At 48.9% G+C, this 13644-nt stretch overlaps 1 protein-coding gene and 1 pseudogene across 1 annotated transcript in view; one reads left to right on the forward strand and one right to left on the reverse strand.

The window, feature by feature from the left end:
* Positions 1-7513, reverse strand: part of ALG1 (ALG1 chitobiosyldiphosphodolichol beta-mannosyltransferase) — a 15407-nt gene extending 7894 nt beyond the window's left edge. The window contains exons 1-9 of the mRNA XM_066274947.1: positions 7291-7513; positions 6321-6398; positions 6103-6206; positions 4100-4248; positions 2454-2543; positions 2012-2122; positions 1131-1252; positions 906-944; positions 530-589 (exon numbers count right to left, since the gene is read on the reverse strand). Coding sequence (XP_066131044.1) covers positions 530-589; positions 906-944; positions 1131-1252; positions 2012-2122; positions 2454-2543; positions 4100-4248; positions 6103-6206; positions 6321-6398; positions 7291-7498 — 961 coding nt within the window. The 5' untranslated portion in view covers positions 7499-7513. The remainder of the gene's footprint in view (positions 1-529; positions 590-905; positions 945-1130; positions 1253-2011; positions 2123-2453; positions 2544-4099; positions 4249-6102; positions 6207-6320; positions 6399-7290) is intronic.
* Positions 7514-7914: 401 nt separating this feature from the next.
* Positions 7915-8505, forward strand: LOC136335726 (GTP-binding nuclear protein Ran-like; annotated as a pseudogene).
* The last annotated feature ends 5139 nt before the right edge of the window (positions 8506-13644 follow it).

A 13644-nucleotide genomic window follows, 5' to 3' on the forward strand; every position in this document is an offset into this window, starting at 1 on the left:
CCATTCGACCCCTTCCAGAAACCACGCCCCAGGATGCTCACCCTGACCGCTGAGGCCAGCGCCCGCGTGGCGTGGCGTGTGCACGGGCTCCTGCCACCCCGGAGCCCAGCGGCCAGAAGGAGGGCAGTGTGCAAGGTGGGGCAGCTGGCCCAAACCCCTCCTCCGACCACAGCTCTCTCCCCACTGGGCTACTTTGGAAGCAATTTTATGTCAGACAGTGGCCTCTTTGTTTAAAAAAAAGACAAAAAAAGCCTGCAAAGCACTGCAGAGGGGGAAGCCCAGTGTCTCTGAAGCTGTGCTATCTGAGATTCAACTCTGAATGCCACGCCCTGCCAGGAGGGCCTTCTGAGCCTCAGTTTCCCCCTCTGTCAAGCAGGTGGAGAAAACCCCAAGTCAGAGAGCTGCCACAGGACTGGGAAACCAGGAGCATTCTGTGCCCGACTAGGGAAGACAACAGACAAGCAGGTGGCATCCCCCACTCCACTGCCCCTAAGCTACATACAGGAAGGTGGAGGGGCCCGGGCGGTACCTGTTATCACACAGACCAGAGGAGGCAAGCTTTCTCCCTTCAGGATCCGCTGTTCGAATTCTGTTTAAAGAAATAAATACATGATAACCAGGACCATGTAGTTAGGGGAGGGGGGTGGGGGAGGGGAGCGGGGAAGAACAGCTGCCAAACACAGGATCACTCTCCCAGAGGTGGCACTTCGGGTCTAGGGCCTGGTCACTCAGTGACCCAAACGGGGACTCAGAGCTGCCCCCTCCACCGCTCAAGTGCTCAGGCTGGCCCACCCTGCAGCCCTGGGGGCGGGAACACTGCAGAGAACACCATGCAAGGCTTGGTGAGCACCTCGCAGCTCAACAGCCCCTGACAAGCCAGCTCCTGACCACAGCCACACACCTACTTTCTAATGCTGCCAGCAGGATGGAGAAGTCTTCATCCTCTACGGGAAAAGAGAGCAAAGTGTCACGGCTGGTTTCTAGATGCCTCCCTGCCCAGCTAATACCCTCCCCTTTCTCCTCAGGGCTTCGGGGCACCCCAAATACATGGGGCACAGGCCTGGCAGGGATGAGAACGCAGGCCAGACAGGTGCCCGTATAAACCCAAGTGCCCAGGAGGGTCCCGACACCTGTCCAGCTCGTGCTGCTGACCAACAGGGCTGGCCGCCCACAAAGACGTGTCACCGACCCGCTCCTAGCATCCTGCTCCGTGAAGGCTGACCTCTCCGTGGCCGGGTCCAAGGGTTCTGACCTGAAGGAGCAGAGACAGAGCCTATGGCATGTCACAGAGTCGGCCCACAGGACCCAGGGTGGCCATCTCCCGCCAGAGCAAGGCCCAGAGGCTCCTGAAGACCACAGTATGGCCATGTCAGAGACACCGAGCCGACCCTGCCACCCTAGGCTTGGGCACAGACATGCATCTTGCTTTCTTCATCAATACTTCTTTGTTGCTAGGTCCCAACAGCAGACAAGGCCATTCAACCCCTGCTTCACCATCTTACTATTCTCATCACTCCCTCAACTTAGGCTGGGGATGCTGTGAGCTCCCAACGGCTCCCAGGTTACTAAAAGGGGCAAACAGCTGGTGTGTGAGGGGCTGCTCGGAGGGCCTTCCCTTAGCCCTGTGAGACAGCCCACAGAACACACAGGTCCACAGACCCTGTCACAGGGTCAGGACCTGTAGGCAGGAGGGAAAGATGCCCACAGCTTTGCACAGGACAAACACTTCCTTAAATGGCCAGAGAATAAATACTTCAGGCTTTGGGAGCCATTCAATCTCTTTTGCAAAACTCAGCTCCACTGCTGCAGTGTGAAAACAGCCATGGACAATGCATACATGAATGAATATGCTGCATCCCAATAAAACTTTATTTATAAACAGGTAGTGAGCCTGCAGCCATAGTTAGCCAGCCTGTGTATTAGGGGGTTCCCAGGTCCGCAGGGAAGAGGGGGGTGGAGGAGAGCCAGGACAGCAGCGAACACGAGAGAAGACGGAAGACAGGAGACCTACCTGGCCCTGAACACTGAGTAGGTGTGGCTCAGCTTCATAAAGAGCCGGTGCTGCGCGTCCAAGGGCGTCTCTTTAAAGAAGGACGCGGGCTTGTCGTAGACAGTCACAGCTCTGCAATGAGATCATTGGGGGGCTCTAGGAGGAGTGGAGAATGGCCTAAGGAACAGAAGACCCAGGAGGATTTAGAAAATGAAGGGCATTTGGGGGATCCAGGTCTCAGACAATGACAATAGGAAGCTGTAAATGACTTGGGGAAGCCCAGAGAAAAGTTCTGGCTGGCTGGGAATGAAACTCCAGTCTCCCCTCCCTCAGCTTCCCAAAGACAACAGCCATCTCCCAGGCCCGGGGATATTTCCAGAGGCCTCACCCATATGACAAAGCAGGCACTGCAGCTGGGACCAAGCTGCTGGGACCCCGCACACCCCTCCCCCAAGGTCCCTACTTGATGCCCCAGTTCTCTGCCAGGTCTTCCCGCATCTCATTGGTCACACACAGGTTCAGGTGAGCGAGGCGCCCGCAAAGCTTCTCGTACCTGAAAAGACATATCATTGGTCAACCCAGAGCCCTGGGCCAGGCCCCAGGAAGGCAACCACCATGTAACTTGAAACTCCCATACAGAACAGGCTGCAGAGCTGGGGTCCCAGGATTAGTACTATCTGAGTTCCACCTGTGCTATTATTTTCTTCACACCTTTCTTTACATCCTATCGCTTTTCTTTTCTTTTTTCTTTTCTTTTTTAAATTATTTTTATTTATTCATTTCAGAGAAGAGAGACACAGAGAAAGAGAAGGGAGGGAGGAGCAGGAAACAACTCCCATATGTGCCTTGACCAGGCAAGCCCAGGGCTTTGAACCGGCGACCTCAGCATTCCAGGTCAATGCTTGATCCACTGCGCCACCACAGGTCAGGCATCCTATCACTTTTCAGCTTAAATTACTTTCAAAGGAAAACAGCTATCACTACAGAAGGGAAAATCCAGTCTCTCTTGCCGTAAAAAGAAATACAGTAAGATCTGTTATTAAATTTTAGCCACACTGCTCTGTTCCTTGCAAGGGCTGCGGGGCGGAGGATGCTCCCAATGTGTTACAAAGGGAGTCTAGCAAATGATAGGGAGGCATTAACCACAGGTTAGCTCCAAACTGAGCGATGACAGGGCGGACCTGAAAGAGAAGCGGAAGGGGGGAAAGCACGCCTCCAGGCTGGCGCCACTGTTGTATCATGGCTTCTTCCTAACTCGGGAGGAGAGGAGGCTCCAGCATCGGAGATCCTGGGACCCAGTCTTAGTCCTCACACTTCTTAGCTGTGTGGCTTGTAAAAGGGGGGCCGCGTAGACTGAATGGGGTAACGGACTTGGCCTGAGTCTGGCATGCAGCAAGTGCTCGATCACGGCCGCTGTTGCCACCATCAAGGCATGACCCATCAGGGGAAAGGCCGCAGCGATGGCTGGGCGCTGCGAGTCCCCGCTGAGGCAGGTGTTGTATACTGGGGCTCCGAACAGACCGACTCTTCCTGCTGCAGGTCAAACCTGCTCCCACAGGCCCTGCGTCCCTCTCCCTGACTCATCAGCTGCTGCAAACTGTGGCCTATGTCCCTATCCTCCAGCAGCAGTCCCAGTTTTTATCTGGGGACCTGGTCGGGGTGCACCTGGAACCCCAGCTCTCACAGTGGGGCACTTGCCCCAAGCTGAGACAACGGGGTGCTGACGGCAGGTGCCAGTCAGGGCTCACTCTCTCCTCTGGGCCTGCTGCGGTGAGGCTGAAAGCAAGAGGCGCTCCCGCCCTGAGAAATGCCTCCATTTCTTCCCATCCCCCAAGGGGGAGGTGGGAGGAGGGGCGAGGGGGGCCTGGTAACACACTTTTTGAGCTCAAAGCCAGCCATTTCTCTGGACTCTTCTGTTTCCTGAGCCAACAGATGCCCTCCTTTGCTCAGGCCTTTGTCCATCGCTTTTAACGAGCATTATTCCAACTCCCCAGCCTAGCCCTTCCCCCACAGAGCATACAGGGAACCAGCTTCACTGCATCTCTGCACAGGCCCTCCTTTCTAGCACAGTATAGGGAAGGGGTCTGCTCCATCCTCCCAGACCCTCACCACTTGGCCAGCAGAACGAGGCAGTGCCTGGGGCCATGCACCAGACCCATAATGGAGTAGCCATAGTTGTGCCAGTCAATGACGAGCTTGCTCCCACAGAGGCAGCACACGAACCAGCAGACGGCAATGGCAGGCAGGCCCGGGGGGTTCTGGGAGAAAGAGAGGCTTGAGTGAAAAGGAGGAAACCAGACCACCATTCACAATAAACTAAATGCAACATACATGATCAGTAAGCAGAAGACCCTCTTCTCACTAGAGAAGGTATAAAAAGAAACAAAACTGACCAACCTGAAAAGTCCAAGATCATCAATAATCCAGGAGACAAAAAATGGAACAATGAGGTGCATTTACATAACTCACAAAACTTAGGGGATATTTCAAAATGAATATTAAGCGATAAAAAACAAAGCATTCGATTTTTTTTTATTAAACAAGAACATCAGAAAAGCAAAGTCAAAGAAAGTTGTTTGATTATGCAAATGAGGTGCAAACCCAACTTATTTCATTGGTGAAAATGCACTACACAAAAAGCTGAAAGTCCTGGAGTATCTTTCTGCATGTTCCCTGATCCCCTAATTTTAGTTAGGTGGAAATGAAAACACCACAGCTAGTGGTGGTGCAGATGTGGGAGAAGAGGCATCCCCTCCTATGGGGGATAAATTGGCCCAGCCTTACTCTAGAACTTTTTAGTAGCACACCGCAACATTTTAACAACTGAACTTGACATGAAGGAACTGCTGAGCTAAAGCCAGCCTGCACACTGCAACATTTTTTTTTGTATTTTTCTGAAGTTGGAAAAGGGGAGGCAGTCAGACAGACTCCCGCAAGTGCCGGACAGGGATCCACCCGGCACGCCGACCAGGGGGCGATGCTCTGCCCGTCTGGGCCGTTGCTCTGTTGCAACCAGAGCCATTCCAGTGCCTGAGGCAGAGGCCACAGAGCCATCCTCAGTGCCCGGGCCAACTTTGCTCCAATGGAGCCTTGGCTGCGGGAGGGGAAGAGAGAGACAGAGAGGAAGGAAAGGGGAAAGGGTGGAGAAGCAGATGGGCACTTCTCCTGTGTGCCCTGGCCAGGAATAGAACCCGGGACTCCTACATGCCAGGCCGACGCTCTACCACTGAGCTAACCGGCCAGGGCCATACCGCAACATTTTAACAACTGAACTTGACTTGAAGGAATGCTGAGCTAAAGCCAGCCTGCACACCGCAACATTTTAACAACTGAACTTGACTTGAAGGAATGCTGAGCTAAAGCCAGCCTGCACACTGCAACATTTTAACAACTGAACTTGACTTGAAGGAACGCTGAGCTAAAGCCAGCCTGCAAACCGCAACATTTTAAAGTGCATGAGTTCTGACCAAGCACTTCCAGCCCTATGAATTTATCCCAAGAAAGAGACTGGATCTGTGCAAAGAATCATATGTTCGCTGATGCTCTTTACCACAATATTTGTAAGAGTAAAACAAATTATGAAGAACCTGAGTGTCTATCAAGATGAGTCTAAACAAACACATTAAGGTACATCCGCCAATTAAAAGAAGGTGCTTTCTATATGTTAAAAAGTGAAAGGAAGAAGTTAAGAGCATAACTCCAGACCCTGACAGACTATCTCATTCAAATCCTGCCTCCAGCACTTCCTAGCTGTGTGACGATGGCCTACTTACTGAACTTCTCTGTGTCTAGGTCTCCTCATCTCAAAAATGGACATAATATAAGAACCTACTTCTTAGGATTGTTGTGAGTGATTAAATGAGTTAATACATGTAAAAAACTTAGAGATGTAATAAGTTCAATGTAAGACTTATCTGTAATGACACAGAAAAACAGACTGGATGGGTGCCATAAATAGAATGGACACATAGCATAGACTCCTGTTCATGTTCTTAAAAGTTTATACACACACACGTGCAATTTACTTACCAAGTTATGCATTTTTAACGGCTGGAAAGTAAAGAAAATTGCTAACAGTGATTCTCGCAGAAAGAAGCAGAGTTGACACATACCTGCAGAAAGATGTAGGCCGCTGACTCCACGCACATCAACTTCCACAGCAAATGCACTGCCTGAAATACAACTTTGACTCCATACTGAACAATGTGCGGCCCAACTGCAAGTCAGAAAACACCTGTCACTACAAAAGGATTTCTTGGCAATTTGCAGAACCATGCCTTCCCCGCAACACACATCAATTCAAAGGAATCTGGAGCTGACTGCATCCTACCTGCAAGTCTCTGAAGTTCTGTCAAAGGCACAATCTGAATTCTGTCGCTGTGCAAGAGCTCATCGTGGGGTTTCGAATCTGAAAAGAATGTCCCCTTTAATGAACTAGCCAGGACAAACTCATTTAAAGTCAGATGGTCTGACATCTCAGGTTAAACAATGGAGAGTATTTTGGAAAATAGGACTTTGGCAAACAGTCCTCTGTTCCTCAATAGCCAGAACAAAGGGGCAGATTACTGTCCAGATTCTACTAGACTGCCCATTGGAGAAGGGACCGAATCTCATCCAGCTTTGCGAAGCACCTAGTAGGACCTCAAACTGATCTAGATTCCCTGGATGGTGGATTATCCCACCACAGGGAGACCTCTCTGAAGTCCCACGCCACCTCCTCACCCTGGGATAGCAGACTCTAAACAGGGACCAAAGGCATCATCCAGTGCCATTACTTCTTTTCCCCGAGAAGGAACTGAGCTACCCTTTATCTGAAGATGTCAACATGGAGGAAGATGGAGGAACAGAAGTCTGACCCCGCACACGGTGGGAAAAAGCGGGACCTGCTGCGCAAATGAAAAACACCCTCTGCCTGCAGAGGAATGCAGAGGAGCTTGTCTCCTCAGACACAGACTGACAAGAGCAGCCTGAGCGATGCGGGCACCGGTACCTGGGTTCCAGTCCCTCTTTCCACTTACTAGGAGGAATAAGTGAGAACTGTGCCACGAGTTCACTCAGCTTAGCGCTGTCCTGGTACATGGCAGACACTCTTTTAGGCTGTTCCTAGAGACCCACCCAGCAAAGCCGAGACAGAAACCTGGCAGCAGCTGTCCAGGCCAGAAGTGGGCTCGTCCAATCTCGGAGAGCTGCCCGAGAGAGGAGAGAGAAAAGGGGCGTCCTCGCCCCGGCCCCTCTACGGAGATTAAAGCCGCGGGTCAACGACTGAGAGAATGCCTTCTTCCCAGATGCCCGGCACTCACTGCAGAACCCCAGGAGGGTCACGGAGAAGCCACGCTTGGCCAATGACAGCGCGTGGTACTGCATTCGGGGGCTGCGGCCCACATCGCCGAGCACCACGACGACCACATGCCGGGCCGTGCGCCCCCGCTGCCAGCGCTTCCAGGTGACCAGCAGCAGCAGCGGCAAGAGTATGGACAGCGCCAGCTCTGCCACCCAGGAGGCCGCCATCTTGGCCGGCCGGCCGCAGTCACGTGACCACGCTCCTGCCGGCGGGTGCTCTGTGCGCAGCCGCAGGTCGAGCCCCCCCCGCCCCCCCCAGGTGGGCGGAGAGAAGGTACATGAAGGCGTCCTTCCGTAGGTGGCGGTCTAGGGAACCCATGAAGAGCCCCTGAGGTCCGAGAATCAGTCGCAGTAAGGTTAAGTAAGCTTTTACCAAGTAGCAGTCTAGTAACATTTATTTAAAAGTTCTAAGATAACTTCAAAATATAGTGAGACAACAATTTGGATGAATCTCATAAGCGTAATGTTGAGGAGAGAGGCCAGACGCCAAAGAGTAAATGCTGGCTGGATCCATTTGTATAAAATGAAATGTAATCTCCGATCTTTCCAGCTCTCAGACCAACCTGAAATGCTTCTGGAAGTAACATCCCGATAGTTGCCGAAGGAGAGCCAAAGTTCAGTGCAAGCCTGTATTGGTTGAAGGTGGGACTGGGAACACTACATTCATGAATCTGGTGAATCTGAGAAGTACGCAGCCACCTTGGGTGTTGAAGTCCATCTCCTGGTGTTTCACAGCAACCGAGTGCCTGTTAAGTTCACTGTGTGGAACCCAGTGGGCCAGCAGGAGTTCATGGACTGAGGGACGGCTGTTACATCCAAGCCCAGTGTGCCATTATAATGTCTGATGTAACTTTGAGTTACAAGAATGTGCCTGACATAGAGATCTGGTACGGGTGTATGAAAACATCCCCACTGTGTTGTGGTGCGACAAAGTGAATATTAAGGACAAGAGAACTAAAGCAAAAACAATTGTCTTCCACCAAAAGACTTTTCATTGCTACATTTCTGCCAAAAGTGTCTACAACTTTGAGAAGCCCTTCCTCTGGCTTGCTAGAAAACTAATTGGAGACCCTAACTAGGAGTTTGTCTCCATGCGTGCTCTCGCCCCACTGGGGGTTGTCATGTGTTTCCCCAGTGACCCTAGCTCAGAACTTTCCTGTTTGATTTCACAATAACTTGTCACTCCTCTTTTTACAGAAAAGTACATTTAAAGTCACACCATTAATGAGTATGTAGCAGAGGCAGGGCTTGAAACCTGAGCTGAAGAAAGAAAGGAGTAAATACGTACAGATGGGAGGGATGGGCAGACAGACACCAGGCCCAGCCCCATCATTGCTTCGGTTACCAGTGAGGCCCCTGCTTTTAGCTGCATGTGCTCCGCCCACCGCGTCCACCCTCTGTGGTGGGACGGCGCTGGGGGCTGGAGACCTCAGCCTCATGGGTTCCTTGATCTTGAGCAAGTCACTTTTGATCTATTGGCTTTCCTGGCCTGTTAATTAAGGGAGGGATCTTCACATCTCCTATCCTCTTGCTCTGATGATTTAAGATGTTAAGGACCAGGCACCATGGTTGTGACAAACTGAGAGTAAAGCCTAGCTATCGAAGATGAAACTTCAATTAGAAAATAAGTTGGGGACATTTCTCTAGAGGAGCAAGATGCATCACCAGCAAGCCCTGCTTATCCTGCCTGCCCCGTCGATACCTACCACACGTGAAATTCAGTCCTTTCCAACGTCAGGAGGATATTGTTCCCCCTCCCAGAGATGGGAAGTAAACACTGGCAAGATCACCTGATGCTGAAGATGTCAACTCAGGAACTGGCATCCCTTTACCACCTGATACAGCTTTGAGCCAGTGGGTCACAATAAGTCACCCCACTCCGAGCCAAAGATTTTTGGTTCAAGTATAAAAGGGAATAAGAATAGTACCCACTTCGGCATCTCTGTAAGGATTAAAAGAAGTGATGACTGTGTCAAGTTTCGCCTGGGACATTCATTCACAATGGAACACTCAAAAAGGTAAAAAAAAAAAAAATGGTTCTTAAGGAGCAAAGAAAAACATATTCTTCTATGTATAAATCCCAGGTACATACTGCGCATAAACAGTATATCTTCAGTATTAAAATTTCATGGGAGTTCTGCACAAAAGCTTGTGCATGAGGAGCCCTCATACATCACTGGTGGGAATGTAAAATGGTGCAGCCACTGTGGGAAACAATTTGGTAGCTCCTCAATAGTTAAACATAGAACATACCACATGACCCAGCAATTACATCCTAGGTATATATTCAAGAGAATTGAAGACAGATTTCCAAACAAAAACTTATAAATGAATGTTTGTATCGGCATTATTCACAACATCAGAAAGGTGGAAACAACTCAAATGTCCATCAACAGATGGCTGGGTAAAATGTGATTCATCCACACAATTCAGCCATAAAAAGGAATGAAGTACTGACTCATGCTGCAACATGGATGAACCTTGAAAACGTTATGCTGACAAGGCCCTGGCTGGTTGTCACAGTGGTAGAGCGTCAGCCTGGCGTGCGGGAGTCCCAGGTTCGATTCCCGGCCAGGGCACACAGGAGAAGCGCCCATCTGCTTCTCCACCCCTCCCCCTCTCCTTCCTCTCTGTCTCTCTCTTCCACTCCTGTAGCCAAGGCTCCATTGGAGCAAAATTGGCCCAGGCACTGAGGATGGCTTTGTGGCCTCTGCCTCAGGCACTAGAATGGTTATGGTTGCAACTGAGCAACGCCCCAGATGGGCAGAGCATCGCCCCCTGGTGGGCGTGCCGGGTGGATCCCAGTCAGGCACATGTGGGAGTCTGTCTGACTGCCTCCCCGTTTCCAACTTCAGAAAAATGCAAAAAAGAAAAAAGAAAATGTTATGCTGACAATACCTTGTGCTCTTTCTTTCCAATTTGGGCCCAACAGAGTGACTCCCACAAAGCAGGGTTATGAGAAGAAGGTTTTTTCTGCCATCAACAAGGTAGTGACTAGAGAATATACCAACATTTACAAACGCATCCATGGAGTGGGTTTCAAGAAGCATGCCCCTCGGCACTCAAAGAGATCTGGAAATTTGCCATGAAGGAGATGGGAATCCCAATGTGTACATTGACACAGGCTCAACAAAGCAGTATGGGCCAAAGGAATAGGAACATCCCATACCATATCTGGGTGTGGTTGTCCTGAAAAGGTAATGACGATTAAGTTTCACCAAACAAGCTCTATACATTAGTCACCTATGTACCTGTCACCAATTTTTTTTTTAAGCAAGAGAGATAGACCGATAGGAAGGGAGGAAGATGAGAAGCATCAACTCATAGTTGCATTTCTTTAGTTCATTGATTTCTTTCCATATGTGCCTTGACCACGGAGCACCCACTGAGCCAGTGACCCTTTGCTCAAGCCAGTGACCTTGGGCTCAAGCCAGCGATCATGGGATCATGTTGATGATCCCATGTTCAAGCCAGGGACCCCATGCTCAAGCTGGTGAGCCTGCACTCAAGCTGGATGAGCCCGCACTCAAGCTGGCGACCTCAGGGTTTCGAACTTAGGTTCTCTGCGTCTCAGGTCGGAGCTCTATCCACTGCTCTACCACTGGTCAGGCATCCTTTTTTATTTGAATTTTTATTGATTGGTTTTAGTGAGAGAGGAAGGGAGGGAGGAGGTAGAGAGAGAGAGAGGAACATTAATCTATTCCTAATCAGGAATAGAACTGGCAACTTCTGCACTTCAGGACGATGCTCTAACCAACTGAGCATCTGGCCGGAGCCCTGTCACTAGTTTCAAAAATCTACAAACAGTTTATGTGTCTATCTCCTTGCCTCTCTCTTTCAAAAAAAAGAAAGAAAGAAAGAAAGAAAGAAAGAAAGAAAGAAAGAAAGAAGAGAAAGAGGAAGGAAATGTCCAGAATAGGCAAAGCCATAAGTGGAAAGTAGATGAGTGGTTGTCAGGGGTTGGAAGGCTGAGGAGGTGGGGGCGGTGGGGAGTGGCTGCTACTGAGAATGGGGTTTCCTTTTGAGGTGATGAAATGTTCGAGAATAAGACAGTGGTGGTTGTCACACAATTTTGTGAATATACTTTAAAAGATACTGCCTGTACACTTTAAAAGGGTGAATTGTATGGTATGTGAATTATATCTCAACTAGAAAGCCTGGTGGTCATATGAAATGACCGCTGTTCTAGATATTATAAATTCTAATTAAAATGATTTGTGCAAAGGTGTCTGCTAATTCAAACTGAATTACCCAGGGCAGGCGGCGAGGACGCCCCTTTGCTTAGTGCCCCACGGGGTTTCCCCCTTCTACTTGCTTAGTTGCTTAAAGTAGAGTGCAATGAAGGAAACCACTGGCGGTACATTTCTTAAGAGCCATGGCTAGCTCAATAAATAAAGGTGATTTAAATAATAAAATGTTAATTCACATGTCAAAGATCTCTTTGTACACAACATTTCTTGTGTAGATCTTTCCATCATTTTTAAGCTCGCCTTGCAGAGGACCATCAATTATTTTTAATTTTACGTCCGTTCTTTCACGGACTCTTGAACAGTCAACATAAAGTTGACCGTGTCCAAATGCAGGCTCAGGTAAAAAAAATGCCAACACGCTTAAGCGTTTGGCCTTGAGACTTATTGATGGTCATAGCAAAGGCAAGTTTTACAGGAAATTGTCTACGTGGATAATTCTCAATTAGTGGAACTACAATGTTTCCATACTTGCAACATTGAGAAAATCCTTTCTTGCCACGGTCAAATTGATTAGTTTCTAACTTGAAGTCTAAGGACTGACAGTGTTCACATTTAATATTCATGTCACCAGAGGAATGCTCAAAAATTAAAGTTTCTCCATTTGAAACTGTTTTAATCCTTTTTGCGTTTCGGTCAGCATTACTCTGTCATTGTTTTTGCATTTCTCTCCTGCCTTTGTTCAAGGGACTCATTTTGTTGAGACAGGCTTTTTTGTCTTGCATCTGAGGCAAGCCTTGTTTCTCTATGCTCATCAGTCTCATTTTGCCGAGAAAGACGCATTTGCTCTGCGACTGAAGCAAGCCTTGTCTTTCTCTGCTCAGTGGTTTCTTTTTGTCGAGAAAGCCGTTTTTGTGCAGCTGTAGCTTCTTTTCTCTCCTCTTAAGTGCTGTATTTTCTAGGAGGCAGTCTTAAAAGAAATTACGTTAAGACGTAGTTTTTATGTAAAACAGATGAGTGCCAATGCAAACAAATGTTCACCTTCCCCCTGACACGCTCAATTTGCGTTCAGCCTTAAATTGTTTCAAAAGCAGATGATTGCCAATGCAAACAAATGTTCACCTTCCCCCTGACCCGCTCAATTTGCATTCAGCAGTGGCAACTTCACCCCATTAGCTAGTACAGTTACGCAAGCAACCAATAAGCTATCGGCAACAAACAGACACTTAAGCCACATATAATAAAGATAAATCTGCTACTCTTTTTTTTTTTTTTTTTTTTTTTTTTACAGAGACAGAGAGAGAGACAGATAGCGACAGAGAGACAGGAAGGGAGAAAGATGAGAAGCATCAATTATTCGTTGCAGCTCCTTAGTTGTTCAGTGATTGATTTCTCATATGTGCCTTGATGGGGGGGGCTACAGCAGAGCAAGCGACCCCTTGCTCAAGCCAGCGACCATTGAGTCATGTCTATGACCCCACGCTCAAGCTGGTGAGCCCACGCTCAAGCCAGATGAGCCCACACTCAAGCTGGCAACTTTGGGGTTTCAAACCTGGGTCCTCTGTGTCCCAGTCCAGCATTCTATCCCCTGTGCCACTGCCTGGTCAGAAAAATCTGTTATTCTTCGATGTTCAGGAAAAAATGCCTAAAAAGGCTGGAAGTCAGAGATGTGGGGAAGGGCGAGAATGAAATGAAAAGGTTGAGAAACCCTGATCTAGAGCCTGCCCACAAGGAGCGCCAGATGCACATTGGTATGGTAATAATTCTATTATATGTACATATCTGTAATCTCTTAACTGGTATGGTAATAATTCTATTATATATACATATCTGTAATGTCTTAACGGAGCTTTGGAGCTAGGTATGTTTCTGAATTCACAGTTCTTTGACTTTTAGAAAGAGAATATGGCACGCATACACATTACAGTCGGGTTGGGATAGCACCCAATAAGCCAGCGGTTCTCAACCTGTGGGTCGCAACCCCGGCGGGGGTCGAACGACCAAAACACAGGGGTCGCCTAAAGCCATCAGAAAATCCGCTGCAATAAGCCAACATCAAAACTTCCCCAGGGAAATGGTGGTGCTTTCACACTGAGTGAGCTACCTCCAGGCTCTAAGTTCTCATGG

This window comes from Saccopteryx bilineata, chromosome 4, assembly GCF_036850765.1.
Source record: "Saccopteryx bilineata isolate mSacBil1 chromosome 4, mSacBil1_pri_phased_curated, whole genome shotgun sequence".
Taxonomy (NCBI): domain Eukaryota; kingdom Metazoa; phylum Chordata; class Mammalia; order Chiroptera; family Emballonuridae; genus Saccopteryx; species Saccopteryx bilineata.